This window comes from Vipera berus (assembly GCF_964194415.1).
Source record: "Vipera berus genome assembly, chromosome: 2".
NCBI classification, from domain to species: domain Eukaryota; kingdom Metazoa; phylum Chordata; class Lepidosauria; order Squamata; family Viperidae; genus Vipera; species Vipera berus.
This window is the reverse complement of record NC_138203.1, coordinates 117,708,588-117,735,788: the sequence shown is the minus strand read 5'-3', so window position 1 is coordinate 117,735,788 and position 27,201 is coordinate 117,708,588. Positions and strand designations below refer to the sequence as shown.

General features: G+C 40.8%; 1 protein-coding gene across 1 annotated transcript; it reads left to right on the top strand.

The window, feature by feature from the left end:
- Nucleotides 1–27,185, top strand: LOC308661938 (retinol dehydrogenase 8-like). The gene is made up of 7 exons (XM_081317216.1): nucleotides 1–370; nucleotides 12,665–12,769; nucleotides 12,896–13,057; nucleotides 14,931–15,110; nucleotides 16,419–16,512; nucleotides 19,260–19,443; nucleotides 25,111–27,185. Exons 2-7 carry the CDS (start codon nucleotides 12,673–12,675, stop codon nucleotides 25,324–25,326), a joined length of 933 nt encoding a protein of 310 aa, XP_081173342.1. The 5' UTR covers nucleotides 1–370; nucleotides 12,665–12,672; the 3' UTR covers nucleotides 25,327–27,185.
- Nucleotides 27,186–27,201: the final 16 nt, after the last annotated feature.

Below are 27,201 nucleotides of genomic sequence, written 5' to 3'. Positions count from 1 at the left end.
GGCTGCTTTTAGCTTCTTGTTTTACGCACTCGCTAAATCTTCCCGGGCCGGTTTCCTCGTTCAGCAACCGTCCCAACCTTTAACAGCTGCGTGTCACGCCTTCCCCTTCTTAACTCTGGGAAGGCGGGGCCAAAGGAAGGCAAGCCGAGAGCCGTGAGGACTACAACGACCGGCGTCCTTCAGGTTGAGGCGGGTTTGCCCGTCCTTTGCCCGGCTTATACCGTGTGCGAGAGGGAGAGGAAGGCCGGTTCCCGGGCAGATAGCGGATAAACGAGAGGGGCAGAAATACTCCGAGGATGGTGGGAAGGTCTTGGATCCCCCTTTTCCTCACGTGCTGACAGGATTTCGGGACTGGGTACAATTTCTCGAGGTAGGTGGTTCTGATATTGGAGAAGTGGTCACCACTGGAAAGCTCCTAGCCAGGGTGGCGCCATCGTAGCTTTGTCTCCCGCAAGAAACGGATAGGGCTGCGTGAGAACGCGCGCTGTTAGCAAGGAGTTGCTCTCTGGGATAAGGTTCCTCTCCCAGGGTAGAAATCACGCGCTTCCATTTCCTTCCTTCAACTTTTCCGCGAGGGTATCCAATAATCCCTGCAGGACGTGGTCGACAATAGCCCTCTGCCAGGTTGGCGCTCCGGGGTAGTTGATTGCTTGGCGGGAGACTGAGCTCCGAAGTGCTGGCGGTTCTTTGCAGAAGACTTCCTCTGCCACGTCTTGAATATCATTAAAGAGAACTGTTGGTTTTAAACTCCGGGAAATAGTCTTAGCGGAATCCAAGTTCCCATTTTATTACTCTAATCTGATGTCTTCCGGTAAAATTGGACTTCGATTCCCCTAATTTCCCCAACCAGCACAATTTATGCCGGCTGATCGAGAATCATGCAAAACATTTGGAGAACATTGGATTGGGTACTGTTTCATCCAAAGACACTGGAGGGACTTGAATAAAGAACACAACTATGCTCTTGCAGCCCCAAAACATTTTTGGATTATACTGTCCCCTTAAACATGGCTCCCCATCCTGACAGTGTACTTGTGTAAAGAAATGTATCATTGGACACTTAAGGCCACATTAAAAATAAGTTTTTGGTCTACATCCCAAACAAACTTAACCCACCAAATGAAACAACTGAGAAGTGTTTTCTGTAATGGGCATAAATCATTTTCAAGCAGTTTGGTTATATCTCATTCATTGTCTTCAGTTACATTCCTGGTGCTTGCGCAGACAAATGATAACTATTCAGATCATTCCACTAATCTCTTTGACGAATTATATCCTCCTTTCCTAAGAAACACAAGGCAGCATACACAGCATTCCTCCAATTCTTCGCACAGCATCCTTTTGAAGTAGGCTTAGAGAGAATTACTATCCCAAAGTCCTCTAGTGAGCTTTTGTGTTTTCCTCAGGGTGGATTTATTCATTGTCCTCCTCTTCTGTTTCTACAGCTTTGGGCGCCTTTCTGCCTCTGTCCTCCTTTAAATGCTTTAGCAATTTATGAATACAAACTTTTGGTGCTTTCAAGTGCAATGTGCATTTGGTGTTATGTTGAAAGCACTGAACGTAGACCAGGAAGACTTTGGTTCTAGTCCTTTCTTAGGCATGAAGTCCAGCTGAGTGATCATTGGTCAGCCATTCTCTCTCAGCCCAATACTGAAAAGTCAAAAACCATCCTGGAAGAAGGTAATGGCAATCCACATCTATAATCTTGTCAGGGAAATTGCATGAAACTGCCTATAACAGAGGTATCAAACTGCTGGCCTGTGGGCTGGATGTGTCATGGTGAAACCAACCCACCCCATTGCCAGCAATGGAAAAAAAGTCGCAATGCATGTCACATGACGTTGCGAGTCATGGTCTATAAAGTTGTCAGGAATCATGAATCAGAATAGAGCCAGAAGGGACCTTCTAGTCCAGCCCCCTGCTTGAACAGGAGACCCTATATCAGTGGTGGCAAACCTTTTGGAGACCGAGTGCCCAAACTGCAACCCCAAACCCACGTATGTATCGTTGGGTGCCGAGTGGGCGTGGCCCATTGGGTGGGCGTGGTTGCTGTGGTAATGACAGCCTTGGTGGGACTAAAAAGTTCAATCAATTCCAACTTTGCGAGATCTTTTTTCCCCCACTAGAATTGATTGAATCTTTTTTTTTTTTGCACACGGCAGTGAAGGCCTAAAGCGAAAAGATTTTCTAAAATCCAGCAGAAGGCCTAGGACTGGGGCGACAGCGCGTGCCACAGGTTTACCACCACGACCCTATATCATTTCATGTTCATGTTTGACTTGAAGGCACCAAAACAGCAATAATAGTTTACTTTTAGAAAATAAAGCACAGGCCTGACCTAATATTAATCTTCCAAACTACATGAGACCCAACATTTTTTTGTACAAATTGTTCTTCAGTGTGTAATATAGTAGTCCTTGAGCTACGAGCCCAAATTTCCATTGCTAAACAAGACAGTTGTTAAGTGAGCTTTGTCCTATATTACCACTCTTCTTGCCACAATTGTTAAGTGAATCACTGCAGTTGTTAAGTTGGTATCACAGTTGTTAAGTGAATCTGGCTTCCTCATTGACTATACTATTTAGAAGGCTGCAAAAGATGATCACATGACCCCAGGACCCTGCAACCATCAATAATAATAATAATAATAATAATAATAATAATAATAATAATAATAATAATAATAATAATAATAATAATAATATAACTTTTGAACATGCACCATGCTCTACATCCACGAAGTGACATCGACATCAAGAAATTGCAGCTTCCTGCAATAACTCCAGCAAAGCTACAAAAAACTGCGCTACATCTTACATTTTAAGGAGATACCTGATTGATACCTAGGATGCTGGCAGCAACCCGTGTCAACCATTAGTGCCAGTCAATTTGAGTGTTCAGTTGACTGAGTTTCATGTTTTATGAATAAAAGTTTTATAACAACAACAACAACAAAGTTGGAAGGGAGGTCATCTAGTCCAACCCCCTGCTCAGGCAGGAAAGCCTATATCATTTCAGACAAATGGCTGTTCAGTCTCTTAAAAACTTCCACTGTTGGAGCATTCACAGCTTCTGGAGGCAGGTTGTTCCAGAAGCTGCCAGTTGCCAAGTGCCCAATTTTTGACAATGGGGATGCTGTAATGGTTGTAAGTGTGAAAAATGGTCATAAGTCACTTTTTTCAGTGCCGTTGTAACTTCAAATGGTCACTAAACAAATGGTTGTAAGTCAAGGATTATCTGTATTTTGCAGCTGTATTTTTGTTTCTTTTCCAATAGGTAACATCCATTTTGAAATTATAGAACATTATGAGATGGTCAGATATTCAGTTCTGTACTAGAAATTCTCTAGCAGGACATATCCTCCCCAGTTTGGGTTTTCCCTCAATAGAACCAACTCTACAGGAAGGGGAATTGCTATACTGCAAGATTATCTTTCTGTGTGCTCGGTTTTGGTTAAACCAAAGGGCAACAGACTGTTTGGCCGTGTTGGATTTCTCAAAGTAAGCTATCTATTTTGGTTACAGTGCAATGTCTCTTGGAGTACCGAAGGCATAGATATTATAATATTGTACTTATTTGAGGCGAATAGATGGCTGGATAGAGACATATAAATGGCTGACATCCAGATTCTCTTAATGAATAGATAAATAATTTCATTCCCTGATTATATACAGAAGTCAGCCTAAAATGACTTCATGGGAATGAAGAAGGTCATAATTCTACAACATCTGAAATGATACCTTATTTGCTTCTCTGTAGCCAACTTGATATCTATAGTAATAATGAAACCTTAGTAAGAGAAGGGAATATAGGTTCTCTAGAAACAAGAAAACTGCAAATGTGAATTGAACTTACATAGGCTTTTTTCAGACTTGTTTTGTTTTGATCAATAATGCATATTTTCTGTTTGGATAGAAATTGCCCTGGAAATATATGTTCTGTACACTATATCACAAGAATACAGAATAACCAACTTTACAATCAGTTCTTTGTTAAAAATTTTGTTAAAGTATGTGGCAGCACTCAGGTGATCTTATCAGTTCAGTCCACAGGGGTCTGATCTGGGGTTTTTGTCTCATCGGGAATATATAAGCATTTATTATCAACAGGGCACCATAGTTAAATTTGATTAATACTGCCATGGCATATGTCTTGACTACAGGGAGGGGCTTTGTATTTTAAACAGGATTAGGTCTACTTAGTACTTAGATGGGAGATCATGAAGGAATTCCAGCCCTGTGAACTAGACTGGAAAATTCTAAAAAAATCCCTAATGAAGCAACCTTTTTCATGCTGTTGTCAAGATCATTGCATGGATATGTTTGTGAGATCCGCTGGAGTTAGTTCAACTTAAAAAAAATGCTTTGTTCAAGATTATCAAAGTAAAATTATTGTTTTTTTAACTTTCCTGGAACAAGTTGTCATTTTTTTAAAAAAAGTATATATTTAAAACATTTTATATATAAATATTTTTCTATTTTATTTTCACTTGAGTTTTGGTTCCTGCAGTTTATGATGTACAGTACAATATTTTTGGCTTCTCACTGACATGATTTTTGAGATGGATGAATAAATTCACATTAATTGCTTTGTTTCTTTAAAAAGCTTTAAGTATTAAGACTTGCCTTAAAACATTAAAATATGAATTCAGTCATAAGTTCCCTATTTCAGCTGTTTTCTGTAATAAGTAGGATGAAAGAGATGGAAGGAATGTTACTTAAATTTGCAGGTGGTACAAACTGGGCAGAAATAAAATACATTAATAATTTTGGTAGAGTTGGGGAAAGGGCAGGTTAGTGGAATTCATACCTTACTGGGCTACTGTCAAGAACAGCAGCTGAAAATAGCAGGCAGGAGTCAAGGTCTTGAAGTAAAGTGAAGGCTTTCAAGATGGGCCAGATCAGGCAACAGACTGTCATGGTTCTGATAGATGAGACCATTTAAAAGAACTTCAGGGCAAGAAATTCTTACTTAAAGAACATCTTTATTTGGCTACAACTTAAGGGCACATACAAAGGTGAACCCAAGACTAAATTCCCCTCCCCTTTGTAACTTTGGTTACAAAGTTGCAAGTTGCAATTCCCACCCCAATTTGCTGTCATAAATCACATTCACCAATTGTTAGAAAATGCGGACACTCCTCCCAGCTCTCCAGCCCACCAAAATGTTATCAGCAATGACCTTGGTTCCCATACATGTGAATTGTTTTGGCTAACTGAAAGCTACACCTCCCCTTTCCTTCTTTTAACTAAATATGTGGCAATGAAGACAAAATGAAAATGGCTTCAGTTCGGTTTGTCACAGCGTTGACACAGACATCACAAGACAAATGTCAATAATTACTTTTTTCCAATCAAAGAAGTCCATTGGCACCTCAGCAAGTTTGGGAATTTCACCAACTTGATGAGATTTCACCAACTATTTTTCCAAGGTGGGTCATGCCAGATTTTTCAGTCTTTGTATATACAGTAATTTTGATGGAATAATAATATACCGACATAGTTTTCTATGACTTTTCTGTGTATACATCAATCCTAAAAGGAAATATTAAATATTAATCTTTAAAATCCTTTATATCAATGTGTATATTTGAATCTAACATGTTTTAATTTTATATGTTCACCAAGCATAATAAAATGTCCCTTTCTGTTGCTTACACTTCCAACATGCATTTGGGCGGCCTTTATGCATTGTTTATAATTTCTCTGGCATCGTGTACCAGCAATATATCAATTTCTAAAAATTCCCTTTAAGATTATAACCTAATGCAAATTTCAATCTTTTGATCACATATTTTCCCATTGATCGATCTATATATTATAACCAAAATTCATAGCCCATTTTATTACACATTCTTTAACCTGTTCTTCTTCCATTTCAAATTTCAACAAAAGCTTATACATTTTAGCAATTACATGTTCATCATTAGTATACAATTGTACTTCATATTCTCTTACTTTATTCCGTACATAAGTCTTTTTATCTATTTTAAATCTAAATGGGAAAATCATTTGCAACTATATCTTTCTGCCTTTAGTTGTTCTCTTGATTTAATTTTATATTCCTTTTGCTGATTCTTCAATAATTCCTGCTACATTAACTTTCTTTCTTTGCCTGCTGTTTCTCTTCCTCTGCTGAGATCCATAGAAGTGTTTTCAGGCATAGCCTGGGTTTATTCCTTATTCTCAATGTGGCACATCTAATAAAATGTTTTTTAATATCTACATTTAACTTTATCATCCATGCCATCCAAATCTCAGATTGTGCCTTTACAACTCCAACACTCTAATTCTTATGGGGGTTTTGTGTAAAAAATGACTGTGACTTATGATGAGAAAGAATAGGTTATAGAAAGAAAGGATGCAATCTTAGAGAGAGATTAAAATTGTATGTATAACTATTGAGAGGAAGATTGGAAGCCACTTCCTCAATTATTTTTCCATTTTTTGTTTATTTTCTTTTTTTCTATCTCCTTTTTTCTTTCTCCATTTCCTTTTTCACATTCCCTATATTTTTCTTTGAATGTATTTGTTATTAGAATATAGAATCATATGATTGTAAGGGACCTCAGAGGACTTCTAGTCTTTGATAAATTATTTTTAAAAGGAAAAAAAGAAACAGACATCAGATAAAATGCTAGAACTTTATCGATCTAAGCTAAAATCTCAAAATCTTGGAAGTGTGGCAATTTTCCTGCCTGTTTGTTTGTTTGTTTGTTTACCAGGGTCAAGGTGGGGCAATCTACCCATGTTTTCCAGTTTTCCTAGGCTGAGTTTCACTAAAGATCATTGCATTGTTTCTCTAAATTCATCTCTGTGCTCCTAGTTTTCCGGAAGACCTTAAAGAGCTGGCTAGAGTAAAGTGGGAGGCCAGAGGTGTTGAATGAAGATGTGCAGGAGAGTGCAATGAGAGGTCTCTAGGATGACTCAACCCCGCTAGCTCAATGCGGCCAGTTGGGGACAGCCTTCTCACCACTGCCAAGTCACCTCTACCAACTCATTGCTGCCATCTCTTTGCAGCACATATCAACACTGGAAATTTGCTGCGGGGACAAGCACCAAGCAGGTGAGCAAGTGGGCTGTCAGACAGGGGTGGCGATGGGTGGAGAGTGGAGTTGGAGGCAACAGTGCAAAGGCAATGGCATGGGGTGGAGTGGGGTGGGGTAGGATATCAAAATGGGAATCCCCCACCACCCTGCAACTTTCCTTTAAAGCCACATAGCTTAATGTTTGAGGGTATCTTGCTCTGAAAATAAAGGAAGCTGTAATATATATGTATACAGGGACGCGGTGGCTCAGTGGGTTAAGACGCTGAGCTTGTCGATCGGAAGGTCGGCAGTTTGGCGGGTCGAATCCCGAGTGCCGCGTAACAGAGTGAGCGCCTGTTACTCGTCCCAGCTTCTGCCAACCTAGCAGTTCGAAAGCACGTAAAAAATGCAAGTAGAAAAATAGGGACCACTACAGTGGGAAGGTAACAGCGTTCCGTGCGCCTTTGGCGTCTAGTCATGCCAGCCACATGACCACGGAGACGTCCTCGGACAAGCGCTGGCTCTTCGGCTTTGAAACGGAGATGAGCACCGGCCCCTAGAGTCGGAAACGACTAGCACGCAAGTGCGGGGGAACCTTTACCTTTACCTTTAATATATATGTGTACAAACGTTATTAACAAGTTAGAACCGTTTATTCCTATGAGGTAAACACCACTGACAGGGGAACACGCGGGAACTTGACAGCTGTCAAAGTTCCCCGCCAGGGCGCAGGCGCAGCCATTTGACAGCTCGCGGCTGTCAAAACACCAAGCCGGCTCACCATGCGGAAAGAAGAACTGTCAAAGACGAGACGGCGGTGATTGGTCCGGCTAGCGCGGCGCCAAAAGAAACGATCCTGATTGGACGATACTGACAGCTGCCGGCTATAAAAGCCGGACAAGTTATTCTGTCTTTTGCCTTGTTCTAAATAAACCCTAGTTAAGTAACCTGTCGTCCCGAGTGGTCCTTCGGCTACTTCACTGGCGACGAAGGTGAGATCGCTCCGGAGCTGAAGTCACGGCCGAGGAAGAGAGTTCCCGGCTAAGAGCTGTCACTGGAAGTTTTAACTTCCGAACAGAGCGAGCCCAGGACCGGACGACATGGCCAACTTCGGGCGTGTGAGAGAATTCGATACCCGCCATCCGGAGAGATGGCAGTCACACCTGGGGCAGGTCGAGGGTTTCCTCCTCGTCAGTAAAATTACCAACGATAGAGCTAAGGCTGCCGCCCTCCTGTACATCAGCGGGCCCCCGGTATACGACGCCGCCGTCGGGCTGTTCAGCCCGGTACCCATCACGGAAGTCTCCTACGCGGACCTGGTCGACCAGCTCAACAAACATTATATGCCAGCTCGCTTGGAGCTGTACTGGCGAGTACAATTCGCCCAGAAGAAGCAGCGACCGGACGAGCCCGCAAACGACTTCATCGCCTAGGGTACAAAATAGACGCCCAGGGCATCCACCCCACCACAGAAAAATTAAAGGCTATTCAAACAGCTCCCAGTCCGAAGAATAAACAAGAGCTCCAAGCCTTTTTGGGGTTATTAAACTTCTACCATGCCTTCCTTCCCAACAAAGCCACTATAGCCGAGCCTCTCCATAGGCTCCTAGACAAGGGAACTGCCTGGTCCTGGACCAAAACACATGAAAATAGCTTCCAGTCATTAAAAAATATTATCTGTAACAGTTCAACTGTCACACTCTTTAGAGAAGACACACCAGTATGCATCGCTTGCGATGCATCTCCCTATGGAATTGGGGCGGTGTTAAGTCATCTATACAAGGATGGCACCCAAAGACCCATAGCCTTTTATTCACGCACCCTTTCAAAAGCTGAAAGAAACTACGCGCAGATCGATAGAGAAGCACTAGCAATAGTCGCAGGGGTAAAAAAGTTCCATGACTATCTCTATGGCAGACCCTTTACTATATTCACGGATCACAAACCCCTGCTAGGGATATTCACCTGGGATAAAACAACCCCACAGATTCTATCACCAAGAATACTGCGCTGGTCCACCTTCTTATCAGCATATTCATACAAATTAATACACAAACCAGGGAAGGAATTAGGACACGCTGACTGCCTCAGCAGGCTACCTATTCAAAGCAGGGACACTGACCCAGCCCCTGCAGGGCTCATTCCAGACTGCCCCCTTTCCGCTAAAATCATAGCTAAAAATTCAGCTAAGGACAAAATACTGAGCAGAATCCTCAGGTGGACAACCACAGGATGGCCAGCCAAAAATCCACACCCACAATTCCAGCCATACTATAACAGAAAAAACGAAATATCATCACACTTGGGATGCCTTCTGTGGGGAAACAGAGTAGTGATACCAGACAAAAACATAGCACAAACCCTAGACACCCTACACGAAGGACATCCAGGCATAGTTAAAATGAAAGCTCTGGCCAGAAGTTATGTGTGCTGGCCAGGCATAGATAAAGATATAGAAAAATATGTGGGAGGGTGCTACCCCTGCCAGACAACACGAAGCGAGCCACCCCAAGCCCCAGTTCATAGATGGGAAACGACAAAAAACCCATGGTCATACATCTAGATTTTGCAGGACCAATCCAGGGGCAGAGTTTCCTAATAATAGTTGACAGCTACTCAAAATGGCTAGAAGTAATCCCCCTTAGGAAAACCACTTCAGGAGCCACCATACAAGCCCTTAGAAAGATCTTCGCCTCCCACGGCCTCCCAGACACCATGGTTTCAGACAACGGACGACAATTCACCTCTCGTGAATTTCAGATGTTCGCTATGAAGAACTGTATTAGGCTGGTCACGTCTGCACCGTTCCACCCATCGACGAACGGGATGGGTGAAATTATGGTGCGCTCGACTAAAGAAGCATTAAAAAAGTTCGTAAAGGGAAACTGGCAGCGTCGACTCAGCCAGTTCCTGATGGCACAACATACAACTCCCTGCACGGCAACCGGCAAAACACCAGCAGAGCTAAGATGGGGAAGGAGGCTGATAACGCGGCTCAACAGACTACATCCCGACACTTACATTGCAGAGCCAGATCACACACCCCCCACCCCGTACATTTAAACCTGGGCAAATGATTTGGGCGCGATCATACACATCCAAAAACAAATGGGTCCAAGGGACTGTATTACAACAAACAGGACCCATTTCCTACTTAATACACACGCCTACTGAAGGCAATCTACGACGGCACATAGATCAGCTCAGGCCAAGACAACCACAACACCACCCAGACCCTCCCCCACCGGACAACCAAACCCCACCCCCCTTAGACATCATACCTGCAACAGATCAAGGGGAAGGGGAGCAAGAAAACTTGCCACCACCGGAACAAGACAACGTACCACCCCCAAGACGTTCTAATAGAAACAGAAGAGCACCAGCATATTTAAAGGACTACGAATGGGCCGGCTCCAACAACCAACAAGGGGGAGGAAACAATCCAGGAGAGGGGTAAGGGGTGTAATATATATGTGTACAAACGTTATTAACAAGTTAGAACCGTTTATTCTGTTTATTCCTATGAGGTAAACACCACTGACAGGGGAACACGCGGGAACTTGACAGCTGTCAAAGTTCCCCGCCAGGGCGCAGGCGCAGCCATTTGACAGCTCGCGGCTGTCAAAACACCAAGCCGGCTCACCATGCGGAAAGAAGAACTGTCAAAGACGAGACGGCGGTGATTGGTCCGGCTAGATGCGGCGCCAAAAGAAACGATCCTGATTGGACGATACTGACAGCTGCCGGCTATAAAAGCCGGACAAGTTATTCTGTCTTTTGCCTTGTTCTAAATAAACCCTAGTTAAGTAACCTGTCGTCCCGAGTGGTCCTTCGGCTACTTCAGAAGCTTTGGGAAGCAATGCGGTGGGATGTCAGCTTTTTTAAAAACTGAAAAGGCTTGTTTTGAGTTCCATTCAAATCCTTCCCTGTCAAGCAGATAGCAAAGTTTCCTGGCTTTGGGGAAAAGCATTCCGCACATGACCAGAAACACTTCTGTTTGTACAGAGTGTTGCAGCAATGTATCCCTCAGACCTGGATAGATAATTTAATTGTGTTTCTGGTCATGTGCAGAGTGCTTCCCTGGTGTTTCTGTCACATGCAGAGTGCTTTTCGCCAAAGCCAGGTGGGTGATTTCATGGCGTTTCTGGTCAAGTGCAGTGTGTGTTCAGATAAAGCGCCACAGCAGTGTTACACCCAAAGCCAACACCGATGCTGTGAAAAGAGTAATGTTGAGAAGAGGGTTTTTTCCAGTTTGGTCTCCACGCAATGTCCACGTAGCCCCATTTCTGTGGTTCACCAGACCCCACAGCTAAATGAGGCTGCAAACTTTGCAGACTGCTTGACGGACAAAGATTGGAATGCAACTCAAAACAAGCCTTTTCAGTTTAAAAAAAAGCTGACATCCCACCTCATTGCTTCCCAAAGCTGCCCTTATTTTCAAAGCAAGACAGCCTCAAACATTAAGCTTTTTTTTTTTAAAAAAAGTAGCAGGGTGGCAGGGGATTCCCATTTTGACACCCCACCTTCCACTGTTGCCTCTGTGCTGTTGCCTCCAACTCCACTTTCTGCCCATTGCCACCCTCTGACAGCCTGCTTGCTTGCTTGCTTGCCCGTGGTTCTCCATCCAGCACCCACAGCAAGTTATCCCTGCAGAGAATTTCCAGTGTTGAGGTGTCCTGCAGAAAGATGGCAGCGAGTTGGCAGAGGAGAGTTGGCAGTGTCTGAGAAGGCTGGCATGTTGAGGTAGCGGTGTCGACTCATCCCATTCTGGCAGTGAAAGGGATGTTGCCTTTGAGATTCCAGGAGTTGTTATTACAGTTTTTATTGTTGTTTTGTGAGTTAGCCAAAGCTATGGTATACATGATGGGCAGCCATGTAAGTCTTCTAAATAAATGAATTAACACTTCCTTTCTTATAGGTAAACTCTTTGTGCCTGGTCAAGCACAGGGAAGTCTTTTGAATACTTGTTCTTGAAACACAATAGCTACGGACAGTGTGGCATTTTATGCTACAGTTTCTTTTATATTTCATAGTCCTACATTTGATCGTGCAAAGATGTATAGATAGTCATGTTACTCTTTAGTGTCAGTGAAACTGTGAGGAGAAATAAGTGGCTGGGGCAACAGAACAACCTTCTAATTTTTTTCCATATTTCAACCCAGCAACTCCAGCCGGCAAGACAATGCGGGGAGCAACCAGGAGTAGGCTTATTAACATCCAGAGGTCACAGGCTCCTTGCTGCCCTCCTCAATCAGGGCTAAGCCCCAAAATGGCTTCATTTTAGTTGACAAAATGATTCAGTTGTGGAAATAGTATAGCTGATAAAAACTACTTTGCAGTCATTGTGAACACTAAAAATCGTACCTACTTTCTGAATGCTCAAAGACTTTAACTCAGTCATCTTTTCATTAGTTCTGCAAAGTAGATCATTATTATTATGGCCATTTTTTTTAGATGGGAAGAAGGCCAAAAGAGCCTTGAATCTGTTTGCAAAGGTGATGTTTGAGGTGGGGACCTGGGGGATCAGAGGGACGATTACACTTGGTCAGTGCAAAGGACTGCCAGTTGTATCTTTAGCTTTGGTTCTTTGTACCATTCCTGAGGCTTTTCTCCTATTCTTTTGCTTTCCTCCCACAGGCATCAAGATGGCCGTGCGAAATGTGCTGGTGACCGGCTGCTCCTCCGGCATTGGGCTGGCCCTGGCAGTGCGCCTAGCAAGAGATGAGCTGAAGCGATTTCGAGGTAAGGCTAACTGGAGCCCAGAAAGGGTGCTAAGAAGCACGTCATATTCAGAGAAGGAAAGGAAGCCCTCCCTAACTTGGCCAGAGTGATGCCTTATAACTCCTGGTCTACATTCTTTTTCTTTAGTTTTTGCCACCATGAGAAATTTGGAGAAAAGTGAAGCCCTGAAGCAGCAAGCGGGACCAGCTCTGGATAAGATGCTTGAAATCAAAGAACTGGACGTGACCAGTGCGGACTCTATCAGGAGCTGCGTGAACAGCATCCCCCAACGCAGGGTGGATGTGCTGGGTAGGAAAGCAAGCCCTTCCCACCCACCCCAATAAAGCCCCTCTTATTCAGGACAAAGAGCATTTGACTGCACTAGACTATACAGTCCGATGTTCCTTTTGCACCAACTAATCTGGTCGTTGCTATGGTCAACAAACTGGAACATAATGTCTGAATTAGACTTTGATCCACTGAGAGCTTTTTACCCCAATTTTATATCCCCTAGGCATCTTTAGATCGTAGTTTCCAGGATTTCCAGCTCCCATAGACACTGGCTGAGGGAGGGCAACAGATTGGGGAAGTTACATCTAAGATGCTTAATGTGTTTGCCAACTCCAGTTTAAGCTGTTTGCACTTATCTACGAACCTTTTGTGACAAAGAAGTTCTAAATGTAACACATATTTGGGCAAGGAGCCTACCCTATCCTTTTCTCTGCTGAATGGCATTTATATGGGAACTTTATCATAAATCCAGAATTGAAAGTTCCATCTTCCACTAGAATTGGAATTCTTCCAATAGAATTCTTTTTTGGCCAAGTATGATCAGACACGCAAGGAATTTGGCTCTGGTGCATAAGCTCACAGTGTACATATAAGTAATAGTGATAATCATGATCATATACAACATGAAAATACATTCATCATAAATTGTGAAATACAACACTTCATCATAAATCATAAGATGCAATACTTAGTGATAGTCATAGAGTACTAGCTAAGCAAACAACATAAATCAGACAAGGATACAAAAAAATCAATATAAATTGTAAGATACAAGCAGCAAAGTTATAGTCATAAGAAGATAAGGATAGGTAATAGGAAAGATGAGGAATATCATAGTTTATGCAGCTTTACTAAGTATTTTGACAGTGTTGTAGGAATTGTTGTTGTTAAGCAGAGTGACGGCATGGGGAAAAAAGCTGTCCTTGTGTCTAGTTGTTCCGGAGTGCAATGCCCTATAGTATCGTCTTGAGGGAAGAAGTTGAAATAGTTTATGTCCAGGATGTGAGGGGCCTGTAGATATTTTCACAGCCCTCTTTTGTTGCTCATGCAGTATGCAGATAATCAATGGAAGGCAGGCTGCTAGCAATTGTTTTTTCTGCAGTTCTAACTATCCATTGAAGTCTGTGTCTGCCTTGCAGTGCCAAACCAGACAGTTATATGTCTCAACAATTCCTTTGTAGAACTCTATCAGCAGCTCCTTGGGCAGTCTGAGCTTTCTGAGTTGGCGCAGGAAGAACATTCTTTGTTATGCTTTTTTGATGAAGTTTTTGATGTTAGGTGTTGATGTTCTATTTTAAATCTTGAGATTTAAACTTGAAGGTCTCTACTGGTGATACTGTGTTGTCTAGTATTGTAAGAGGTTGTAAAATAGTAGGGTTTCTCATAAAGTCTAACTGTCATTTCTACAGTTTTGAGTGGGTTCAGTTCAAGATTGTTCCGGCCAAACCACAAGGCTAGTTGTTCAACCTCCCGTCTGTATGCCGATTCGTTGTTGTCTCGAATGAGGCCAATCACTGTTGTATCATCTGCAAACTTCAGTACTTTAACAGAGGGATCTTTTGGTATACAGTCATTGGTATACAGAGAGAAGAGAAGTAGAGAGAGCACACAACCCTGGGTGGTGGTGGGGGGCTGTGCAATATGGGAAGCTCTGTGAGCTGCCATTTGGAAACAACCTTGTTCAGGTGTTTCTCAAAATACAGAGAAAGCCCAACAGATCCTCAAAGTAGGTCTGTCATCTTTGCTAACAATTGCTAGGCTTTCAAGACAATGCGTTAGATTATAACACCATCTTCTCCTCCTCTCTGCTGATTTCGCAAGTTCACAAATATTTGAAATACTGTTTTCTCCTGTGCCCTCTTGCTAACTTAACCACTCCCTTCCCACACAGTGAACAATGCAGGATTTGGCCTGATTGGTCCAGTGGAAAGCCAGAGCATGGCCTCAATTCAACACCTCTTCGACACCAACTTCTTTGGCTTGGTGCGCATTATCCAGGAAATCTTCCCGGACATGAAGCAACGAAAGAGAGGGCATATTGTGGTGATGAGCAGCGTCTTAGGTTTGCAAGGTGAAGCTTCTTTCGGAGGTCAAAGGAGAATGTTGTTCTAGAATCTCTGGACAACCAACCTTGATTATCCCAGAGGATGAGGGTGGGACTGGTTCTGGAGAATGGAAACTGCCTTACCAATGGATTTCTATGGCAACTGCATCACCTGCAGGCTATTTGTCTGGGACATGTGAAGCTGGCCTATACCATGTCATACTGTTGGTCCATCTTGTCTTCTCTGACAGGTAGCAGCTCTGCAAGGTTGCAGGCAATGAGAGTATTTCCAGTCTTGTCAAGATCCTTTTAACATTAAGCTCCGTCCTTTCTTTGCTACAGAACAAAGAGCTGGAGGCAAGTCATGCAAAGGAACCTAGTAGTGCCTTGCAGGGGAAGGGGCTTGCAAAGAAAGGGAAGGGGACCCAAAGCACTTCCCTCCTGGGGCAAAATCATTCATGAATCTGAAGAGGATTTTAAAAAGCATTCAAGCTGATCTGTTGTGTATTTATTTGTCAACATCCCATTGGGGACCTTTACAGGCTTAACATAACTGATCTTCTGGGTATACATAGATAAACTAAATGAGAAGTTAAATTAATGGCCTGTGATTGCACAACACATTAAACAATAAGAAAAGTTAAAACCAACAAAGTTCTACAAAGTGTACAAATGTAGTTACTTAGTCTTTAATTGATCTAGTTAAGTAAACACTGCAGAGGCAGCCAGAATACAAGATATTACACTATTAAGTAAAATAAACCCTCTGGACTTCAGTTTTCTAATTAAAACCTGTTAGTGATTACGTCTGTGTTCACATGACACCGTTTAGTTCATTTAACTGAAATCAGATATTCCAGGATACACTAAGCCACAGACTGATGGCACATGCTGGGTTCACACAATATATTAGACTAACAGGCGGCTTGCTGCATTATGGTTCAATGCCAAATCAAATATAGCCAGAATGGTTCTTTTTATGCAAGCAAGGGCCAATGCCATCCACAAATGTGTATGAAACTCTACCTTCTTTTACCAGTCCTGCTAACTCAATCTTACAAAGCAGGTTGACACACTAAACAATAAACCCATGTTGTTTTTCCATACTTCCTTTCTGGATCTAGAAAAGCTTTATTTGCTTTAGTATCTATATATTGGGTTAAAAAACCATAAAATTAAAAGCACAGCAACAGGGTAGGTCCAAGAAGTGAAAAGTTTGCTATTCAGTGAAAAGCACTTTTCTTTTGGGAAGTTTTGTTAGCAATAGTAAAAGAGAACAAACCACTCATGTCTATGAGTCATCTTTTTTTTCTTGCAATATTTAATTCCCTGCAGGTCTCCTCTTCAATGATATCTACTCTGCCTCCAAATTTGCTGTGGAGGGTTTCTGCGAGAGCTTAGCACTGCAGGCCTTAAAATTTGGGATCAGGTAAATACAGTGGGATTGGAATTAAGACAGATCACGATGGAGGTTTCCCTGAGAAGGAATTGCATTTCTTTGGGCATTATTAGATTAATACAACTCAGGTAGGATCAGTAAAAGTTAAACGAGCAAGCACGCAGCTCAAGATTGTGTGCAAATCTTGAGTCTTATTTTTCCAGTGTTAATAAAGCTTAGTGCGATTAGATCTGGGCTGAAAGAATCCATAGGAACACTGATGGCAGCAAAATATTCATATTTTTGTATCTCGTTGTTGTCATCTAATGGTCCTTTGGATTTTTACCACTCAGATTTCATAGTCCAGTCAAAGCAGCTTTCAGCTCCAATCACTGAACAGCACACTCCAGTCATCCCTATCCGCCCTACCTATATTGATCTGGATTGCAGCACTAGGCTAGGATGGAGAAAGTACTTATTCAGATCCCTATTCAGCTCATTTCACTGGGGTGGCCTTGCATCTAGACACCAACTTTCTCAAATGTTAACCTCTGAGAATTGTGGTAAAGAAGCAGTTCTAAAAATAACTTTTCCCAATGTGTATTCCTTCAGTCAAGATGTGGAAATACTTTTTTTGTCTAGCTTTTTTTGTTTTAAGCTCTCAAGCACTGAGAAATCTTCTACCGGGGTTCCTTTTAATTGGAGAATGTTGAATCATTAGATTGCTTTTAGGAAAGGTAGTAGTGATAAATGCTTTTAAATATTGTGTTTTTGTTTTTTAGCTGTTTTGCATTTATTTTTTTAGAAATAAATTATGGTGGTTCAAAAACAATAACAGAGTTCAGAAAAGGGCAGGTGGTCATTTTAAAACTGAGTGTTATTTTTTCCCTTCCTTGTTTAATAAATGTTTAAATTACCTCTTGCCCGTGCAGATGACAGGAACATATAATCATATAAATGGAAAATGGATTATTTTTTTAAAAAGCTTGGAAATGAAATAGTCCTTTGGATCTACAGTATGTCTCCTCATCTTCTGTGAAGTTAGGATCCTAAACACAAAATATGGGCAGAATATTACGAGATGGTTCTTAAGGAAATCTTTTATCTCTCCAAAATATATTGAAAATAACATTGATTGGTAGAACACAAACAGGGTCAAGGAATTGTCATTTTTATACGTTAAAAGGGTACAAATCTCTAATGCAGTGTTTGGGGAGTTGAAGTCCACACATCCATCTCTCTCTCTCTCTCTCTCTCTCTCTCTCTCTCTCTCTCTCTCTCTCTTTCTCTCTCTCTCTCTCTCTCTCTCTTTCACACACACACACACACACACACTTCACATTTAAATTTCTACAAAAGATAAAATATCAAAAATGAAATTGAAAAGAAAAAGGTAAAGTACAAGAAATAAAGAAAAAAAGTATCAATATTAGCTGTAGAGAGTCACTCAACGGGGAGATGGGCAACATATAAATTTAATAAATAAATAAAATAGTATCCGTAGTAAGTCATTTTAATTCCTGAAATTTTGCCCAATAGTGACAGTTTAATTTGTTGAACTTTAAGAAGTCCTTTTTGATATCATGTCATGCCTTAACATAATTATACATACAGTTCATATTATTAAATATAACCTCCAGCTATATAATCTTTTCAATTTTAAAACCAGTTTTTTCATCCAAGTCTCTTGATCGTGAAGGTTTTCAAGATAAGATTGGACAATGGTTTGTCCCGGATGGTACGAGGACTTTGCCTTGGATAGGGGGTTGAACTAGAAAATCTCCAATATCCCTTCCAGCCCTGTAATTCGCTGATACGATTCTATGTATGTTCATATTCTTAACTAACATTTTTATTGTTTATTTACTTAAAAGCCAGCTAATGCACTTCAATTTCTTCATTAAATATTCAATACCATTTTGAGTCTTTTGTAAAAATAAAATCTAAATTGTCGTGAAAAAGCCCTCAGTAAATCTATTCTTTAAATTTTCAATCCCATTATTTCTCATCCTGTCTAATGCCTCTGTTGAACTCTTAAACAACAAAGGAGAGAAGTCCTGCTCTAATGATCACCCTCTCTGTTTGTTGGCGATAGTAAACTTTTTTTCCAAGCACTTGGGCTGGAATCCTTTGGGAATAGACAGACTGGAGGTAAATTAGCTGAACAACAAATGGTCTTTGAACATGCTCAATTGGTCCCTAATCCTACAACTTCTGTCTGAAATATGGACCACAAAGGGTGCTATTTGCTGCATTTGTTGACTTCAGTGGTGGAGAATATGTGATGAACGCTGTTTGAATGTTATATTGGTATCTTACAATTTCATAGTTTTGATTATAATTTATTATTGCTAGTCAAATAATAATAAAAAACTGACTGATTGCCTCTTTAATTTAAGATTTTATTTGCTATAAACATCAGACCAGACAGACCTTCTCTGCAAGACTATGGGGATGAAAGGAAGCATGAGATACACATTAAAATTAAATTCTTCTAAATCAAAAGAGAGATTTGTAAAATGGTTTCAATTTTTTCTTCATAGCATAGTTTTTGAACTGAGTGGGCTAAGAGCTCTTGCTTAGTAAAGCCCAGGCCTTGTATTCTAACTATGTGGAACCAATAGGAAGCATCTTAAAGCATCTGCTGGGATGACACAGCACTTCTGGCCTATTGCTGGTTCTTGCTGATGTTAGAAGACAAGAAGAAACCTGCTTCTTTGTCAAACAGATTGTTACGTTGCTCATCAGTGGAAGGGTGGAGTGGATCCTGATTATTCACTGTTTCTTTCCTCCCACAGAATCAGTTTGATTGAGCCAGGACCAGTGATATCAGAGTTTGAGAGGAAGCTTTATGAAGAGGCAGCAAACATGGATCTCTCTGGCGTGGATAAAGAGACACTGGATATATTCCACAATTTCTATCTAGCCTACTCCAAAGAGGTCTTCGCTGCACTGGGGCAGTCTCCAGAAGAGGTGGCTGAGGTAGGATGATGCTTCTCCCTATCTGTTTTAGATTAAATGCCTAGTCTCTGATGCTTACTTGGACCTCTGCTTTGGCCAGGAGCCTTAATTTATTCTGGTGACTTGCAGTGTTGACTGACTCCAGAAGATTAATCAAACCAGGGCTCTTCCCCCACCCAAAAAAAAAGTAAGAGAAAAGAAATAATATATTGGCACATTTGGAGGAACCATAAAGTCAGAAGTTTAACTTGTTTTAAATTGAGGGGCAACCCCCATCTCCCAACTCTGTCGGTAAAGGATTAGCTTGCTTGACTATATTCACACAACATATCTAGTAGGTGTATAACCATTGGGTTAGCTTGAGAGAACTCTGCTACTTCTGGAGCACCACTGGTTGTTGGTTGGCTTCTGGGTGCAATTGAAAGCCAGCTGTCAACTTTAAAGTTGTACATAGCCCCAGACTGCATTATCTGAAGACAGCTTCTCCTATGTTCATCTGCCTTCTGATCAGGTTAAATAGGTCCTGCTCCTTTTAGGTATCATCTATATGAGAATGTTATCTGACAGAGCATTAGAAATGGGCATTTTTAAATTACCTTTCCCCTACTCTAGAATTTTCTCCCCACAAAATCCAACCTGGGCTTCAGAAGAGCAGTTAAGAATTGGTAGCTCCATCAAGCACAGGAGAAGGGCATCCCCCAGGAGAAGGGCATCCTGTGATTGAAGATTTGAATTTGGCACTAACAAATTGGGCATTCAACTTTCCTATAGTAGGCTGAAAGGCTTATAGTTGGAATTATCATCAGCTTTACCCTTCCTATAGTCAGGGTCTACTAAAGATGTTTTCCAGTCATAATGTGTTCTACCGGTTGGATATTTTGTGATGATGATTGCTTCTAATAATGCAGCCCTTCAGTATTATGCTACATTGGAACGTAATCCCTCATTGATTTACATGGCTGAACTAGCTTAGAAATATCCTTGGATCATAACAGATTCCAAAGAACAAGACCCATCAAATGCTTGTTATTATCCACTATATTGTAGATTCCATACAACTGGTCATAGAAAATGGATTTAATATAGCTGTCCAAACACTAACTGAGATATTGCAGTTTTTGAATCTGAGATAGTTTCAGAAAGTCCCCAGAAAAAAGGGTTACAAAAAAGTAAAGAAGCACTTATAAGAAATCCCCATATTTTCAAGAATCTCTTTCTTTAGATGCCAAACTGTTTTGTGGTATTTTAAAAAAATATTATAAGGAGGATGTAATTGGACAGACTGATAATATATTTTTCTTAATTTCCTCTTCACACAATTTCACACAAACTGTAGCCCAACCTACCAAAAACATAACTGTAAAAGACAGATTAGAAATAAAAATTAAAATAGTAAGAAAATGGTAAGAGAACACCTGTCTGACTTCAATGAATATAAATCACTGGGACCTGATGGATTACATCCCAGAGTTCTGAAGGAGCTGGCAGATGTTATCTCAGAACCATTGTATCATATCTTTAAAAAAATCCTGAAGCACTGGAGAACTACCAGAAGATTGGAAAAGAGCTGATATTGTTCCCATCTTCGAAAAAGGAAGGAAAATAAAGACCCAGGAAACTATAGACTAATCAGCCTAACCTAAATACCTGGAAAGATACTGGAAAAAATAATCAAAAAACAGATCTGTGAACATCTAGAAACAAACAAAGTTATAATGAGTAGCCAGCACAGGTTTGTTAAAAATAGATCATGCCAAACCAATCTTATTTAATTCTTTGACAAAGTGATTAAATTAGTAGACCAGTGAAATGCTGTGGACATAGTATATTTGGACTTCAGCAAGGCAATCGACAAATTAGACCACAAGCTAGTTCTTGGTAAATTAGAAAAAAATGGGATAAACAGTATGACCACCAGATAGTGTAACTGGCTGACAAACCGTACTGAACAAGTAGTCCCTAATGGTACTTCTGGTATATCTATATGGAGGGAAGTAAGCAGTGGGGTACCACAAGGTTCTATCTTAGGCCCAGTACTCTTCAGTATCTTCATAAGTGACTTAGGTGAGGGAATAGAAGGGAAATTCATCAAATTTGCAGATGACACTAAGCTGGCAGGATTAGCCAACACCCCAGAAGACAAGCTCAGGATCCAAAAAGATTTTGACAGACTGGAACAATGGACCCTATCAAAATGAAATTTAATGTGGAGAAAAGCAAGGTTTTACACCTGGGCAGGAAAACCAAAGGTACAAGTATAGATTAGGTGAAACCTGGCTCAAAAACAGTAACCGTGAGAGGGACCTTGGAGTCCTAGTGGACGATCACTTAAACATGAGTTAGCAGTGTGCGGCAGCAGCCAAAAAGGCTAATACAATTATTGGTTGTATAAACAGAAGCATAGAATCAAAATCATGTAAAGTATTAGTAGACTTTGGAAAAAGTGCAAAGAAGAGCATCTAAGATGACTAAAGGCCTAGAAACTAAAACATATGAAGAATGGTTGCAGGAATTGGGTATGGCCAATCTAGAGAAAAGAAGGACTCAGGGGGGACATGATAGCTGTATTCCAGTATTTCAGAGGCTGCCACAAGGAGGAAGGGTGCCAACTTATTTTCCAAAGCACCAGAGGGCAGGACAAGAAACAATGGATGGAAACTAATCAAAGAGAGAAGCAACCTGGAATTAAGGAGAAACTTCCTAACAGTGAGGACAATTAATCAGTGGAACAGCTTGCCTTCAGACATTGTGGATGCTCCATCACTGGAAGTTTTTAAGAGACCTCACAGTCACTTGTCTGAAAAGGTATAGGTTCTCCTGCTTGAGCAGGGGGCTGGACTAGAAGACCTCCAAGGTCCTTTCCAGCTCTGTTCTGCTTCTTAACAGTATTCAGCATCAAATCCATTTTCAGGCTGTCCTTGCCTCCATTTCATGAACTAAAAGATTTAGTTTCCAACCATACCAAGTGTTTATTACATTATGCAGGTCTTCAGACATGCTTATTCGCCAACTCATCATGGCCACAGCCAGTTCGCTGCAGCCAACTCGCCATGGGACAACTCACCCTGGGATAATTTGCTGTGGGATAAGAGTTACACTAATATCAAAGAAATGGTGGAATAGAATCATTAAAGAAAGGATGCAAAAGGAGGGACAGAATGGAATGTGAATGACAAAAATTAAATTAATTTTTATTTATTTTGAATAATTAAATTGTCCTGCAGCAAGTTGGCTGTGGCACGTTGTCCCATTCCACTTCAAGAAGGTGTTCCCCCTGAGTTATAATTTGTCTTAAGCTTGATACCTTATATCAGACATGTCAAACACAAGGCCCGGGGGCCGGATCCGGCCCGCGAAGTGGTTTCATGCAGCCTGCAAAGCCATCCTGGAAACAGTGAGGGAACGGCCCCCACTGCCTTGGCCCTGGCCCAGAGACCCTCCTTTTGCCAGAGACCCTCAGATCTGTCCCACTCCTGCCCAGGCCCCCATAGGCACCCTTGATGCGAACGATGTAGAGCTGGCCACTCCCACCCAGTAGGCCATACACACTCTAACCACGCCCACCCAGTAGGCCTCGCCTACCCTGGCCATACCCACCCGGCCCCTTGAGGGCAACCAAAATGCTGATGCGGCCCTCAATGAAATTGAGTTTGACACCCCTTCCTTATATTGAAATTGTTTATTTATTCATCAAATTTCTATATCATACAAATTATACCTTGAAGTTATGGTATTGGAGGAAACTACTGAGTAGCTTGGATTGCAAGAACAAATCATTCAATACTGGATCAAATAAAACCAGACCACTGGAAGCTAAAGCTTAAATATTTTGGACACCTAACGAACGAAGTAAAAGTCATTGGAGACCAACAGAGGACAAAGAGGCTAGATACTATTATTTAAATTCAGATTTCAGTTCCATATGCAAGCTTCTTTTTTTAATCTTCTCAGAGTGGGAGATATTGCCATTAATAATGTCAATCAGCTAATTTACAGTCTGCATACTCTGAAATCAGTATTTATCATATTTTTATACTTGCTTATCTCATAAACGATGACTCTTTGAATGACATACTGGTTTTACATATTGGGTCTTTGGCAAATGTATTTTACCCTGTCCTTGTCCCTATGAACAATTGATTATTATATTTCCTCAAGTTTGTTATTTGAATTTTTTTCTTTGTTTTTTCATGGGCAGGCTGGGCTTTGAATCATATTAGGCAACTTCTGAGCAGGTCTATTTAACCAACCATTTTTGCTTTTTAATGTATTCTACTGTACTATTCTAGCGTGGAAATGGAGTGAATTAAGCAAATAGAGTTGCCTTATTGGGGAAATGGGTGGTTTATAAATTTAATACGGTAAGTAAAATAACTAAATATCTTAAGTATGTATCAGGTTTCTTAGCAAAAAAACAGAGCCAGTTTTTTATAAGGTACCAGGCTAGAAAGCAGGAGACTATCCATTCTAGTCTTGCCTTAGCCATGAAAGCCAACTGGGTGGCCTTTAGGGCTTTCTCCGATCCTGAACTGCTATATCTCAGTTATTGTATTAAATCAATTTTCTTGGGTCAGTCACTCTCTCTAAGCCCAACTTATCTCACAGGCTCGTGAGATGAAATGCAATAGCATTTTGTGAAAATGGTTTACGTTTGGACGGAATCTTTGTCTGTGACTTGGCTTTGGAGAAATTAGCCTCAGCCCAAAATGATAATGGCAAGGAGAATGAGTGGTTAGGTACCAGTAGTTGACTGGTGAATCTAAGTGCTATGCCTTAGTATTGTCCAGGTAACAAAAAATCAGTTGTGTATATGAAAGTAATAGTTTGGCATACTGCCTGCATCCCACAGAAGGGGCTTTGCTTGTATGTGAGGCCCAGTTTCTAGCATGTTGCAGACCAGGGTTGGTCCATAGACCGGGGATTGGGGACCCCTGCTATAGGCAAAGAAAAAGAAAAGGAGATAATCTACAAAAGACAATCTACTTTTTTTTTACTAAAAATGTAGGTCAGGGCTACACAGACTTGGAGAATGATTCAAAGTGCTTCACATCTTGTGTGAGCAGTTGTACTAATTTTAATGAGCGGATTTCTTAAAACCACTGCACTTCTTTTTTGCATGGAAGCACAAGAGATGTGCTGTACTTATCTGCATAAAGCCAGAAGCCTACTTTTTTTAGATCAGTTCTCTGTTTCTTCAATTCTTAAAAATGCACTCATCATGACTATAATTGAATTTATTGTTCAATGATAGCTTCCCTCCAATAATAATATTAACTTCCCCTGAGACCTCTGTCAGCTTCCAAATTTGTAATACAGTCTTGAATGACTACTATGAGAAGCGTAATAAGCCCATGCATACTGTATATGAACATGGTATATATGCCAAATGTGAAACACTTTTGGTTAAAAAACAGATGGTGAACCTCTACGGTTGAATGGTTTTACTATCAAATAACATTATTATTGACCAAGTTAATAGTCTTTTTCAAACTGCAATGTAAAGCTTAAAAAAAATTCCTGATTGTTTGAAACTTCATCTTGACTAAGATCAGACCTTTAAATATGTGTGCTACCTTTTACCCCCCTAATTAACTTATACCCCTCTTTCATCCAAACATACCCGTTTCTATAAAATACGGGTAGTAGTCTGCATTTCTGATCCCATGTGTTGGCTCTTTTTTCTGGCAGCATGTGCTGAAAGTGATCACTTCTGAGAACCCTCCATTGCGATATCAAACCAACAGCTTCTATACACCCATCACCACTCTCAAACATGCGGACCCCAGTGGGAACCTGCCTCTCAATACTTTCCACCAGATGATCTTCCAACATGATCGGCTCTTCAAAGCCAGTCTCAGCCTCCTTAAAATGCTCCAGTGGAGGAAGAGGAGAGATATGGACTAGATCGCCCACAAGTAAAGAAGATGATAGCTGTCTCAGAGCCCCTCCTTCCCTAACAGGCTTCTGAAAAGATCCTATTTATAACTTACATGCAGAATGTTTTCTTTTAGTGAAGAATGAGGTGACCCTGGTCTGATTCAGTGTGTTTTGGGGGTCTAATGTTGCTTCACAGCAATAAGGAGTTAGAATGAGATAACAGTATTTTGATCTGAGGGTGCAAAAAAGTGTCATATTTTTGGTGTTGCTTATGTACAGTAACATCTTCGAATAATACATTTTTAATAAGCTGTGATACCTGAATCAAAAATGTTACCCTGAATTTGCAGTCCAAAGTGGTGTGATCCAGAATAGATCCTGTCGATCTTGTATAGCACAGCATTTTCCAGTTTTGGCAACTTCTGGATGAGAAGTTCCCAGAATTCTCATCAAAGGATATCCTGGCTGAGGAATTGTGAAAGATGAATATGGCTACTTTGGGAAATAATAGGGCCAGTGTCCCATTCAGTATGTTATATATAATATCTAACCTTAAGAAATGCACTGGGAGTCTGGGCTTCTACCTAAATGCATTCTCTACTGAACATGTTTTCCAATTCTTGACTGTATTAGGACTTCTCTGAAGTTAGTTCCGAGAATGAAAGATGTAGTTAAAGCAATTCTTAAGAAAGAGAGTGTGTGCATATTTTAAAGTGTTTTTTTCCTGAAAAAAATCAAGTAATCAATTACTATAAAATAGGAAAGAACAAAATAAAAGGACACAAAGCAAAGCAAAAGATTAGCAAATGTCATTAATGTAGACTTCTTTTAGTATTTTTATTGGGAAAAAGTTAGCTTACAATAAATAGTTTTTTGTGTCTTTTTCAAATACTACTTGACAGTTCCCTAATCCTTTTTAATTTGGGCAGAAGACTTGTAATCAGAGTAGGATTACAAGAGTAGGCTCAGTTAGCTATTGTCCAAAAGTATATACATGATACAGAAGAGGCTCTTTTTTAATATAGCAGAACCAAAAGTATTTGAATTATACAGGCATCGACAGCTTTGAGGCCAGAGGAAATCCTATGCATCTTTATCCAGAAGTAAGTCTTACTCAGTTTAGTGGACTTCCTTCTAGTAAAAGTTTATTGGATTGCTTCCTCAGCTTTGCTCTTTTCATATTCAATAATCTGTGAAATAAAAACTAAAAAAATATGAAATGGCTGCTTTAATATGGATCTTGATGCATTGCAATTCATTGAACCTCTAATGCTACATTTTCCAGTGACTTTCAGCTCAAAACAATTCACCGTCTAAATACACCGACAGACCAAAATCCATCATAAGTAATAAAATTAGAACATTCTATTATGAGGATTACTTGTTAAATAGTTGTTTATGTGAAGGACACTATAGGTTTACTATGCAGCAGAGAATGTTCTGTAGTGTATTACTGTAATTTCACACCAACATTATGCAATCCATGCTGAGACACACCATTAGAATTAGAATAACAGAGTTGGAAGAGACCTTGTAGGTCAACTAGTCCAACCCCCCCACCCAAGCAGGAGACCCTACACCATTTCTCCCACAATTACTGAAGGCAGTCTGTTCCATTGGTTGATTGTTCTCACTGTCAGAAAATTTCTCCTTATTTCTAGGTTGAATCTCTCCTTGATCAGTTTCCATTTGTTATCCTTAACAATCACACGGAACAAAAGTAAACAAAATATATGATATCTCTGTATCTCAAACAAAGCTAAAAGAAGTCCAATGACTTACCATGTAAGGCTATTTTATCTTGGAGGTGGTAATGCTGACATAAATAAAACCTCAAATGCTGAACACCAGTAACAGGAAGGAGACTGGGTGGCTGTGTGCCAGCACTTCCCCTATTAATTC

Coding starts and splice junctions, on each gene's coding strand:
- LOC308661938 (XM_081317216.1), top strand. CDS start 12,673: ATGGCCGTGCGAAATGTGCTGGTGACCGGCTGCTCCTCCGGCATTGGG. Junction 15,111..16,418: donor CAGCGTCTTAGGTTTGCAAG/GTGAAGCTTCTT, acceptor AATTCCCTGCAG/GTCTCCTCTTCAATGATATC. Junction 19,444..25,110: donor CTCCAGAAGAGGTGGCTGAG/GTAGGATGATGC, acceptor TTTTTCTGGCAG/CATGTGCTGAAAGTGATCAC.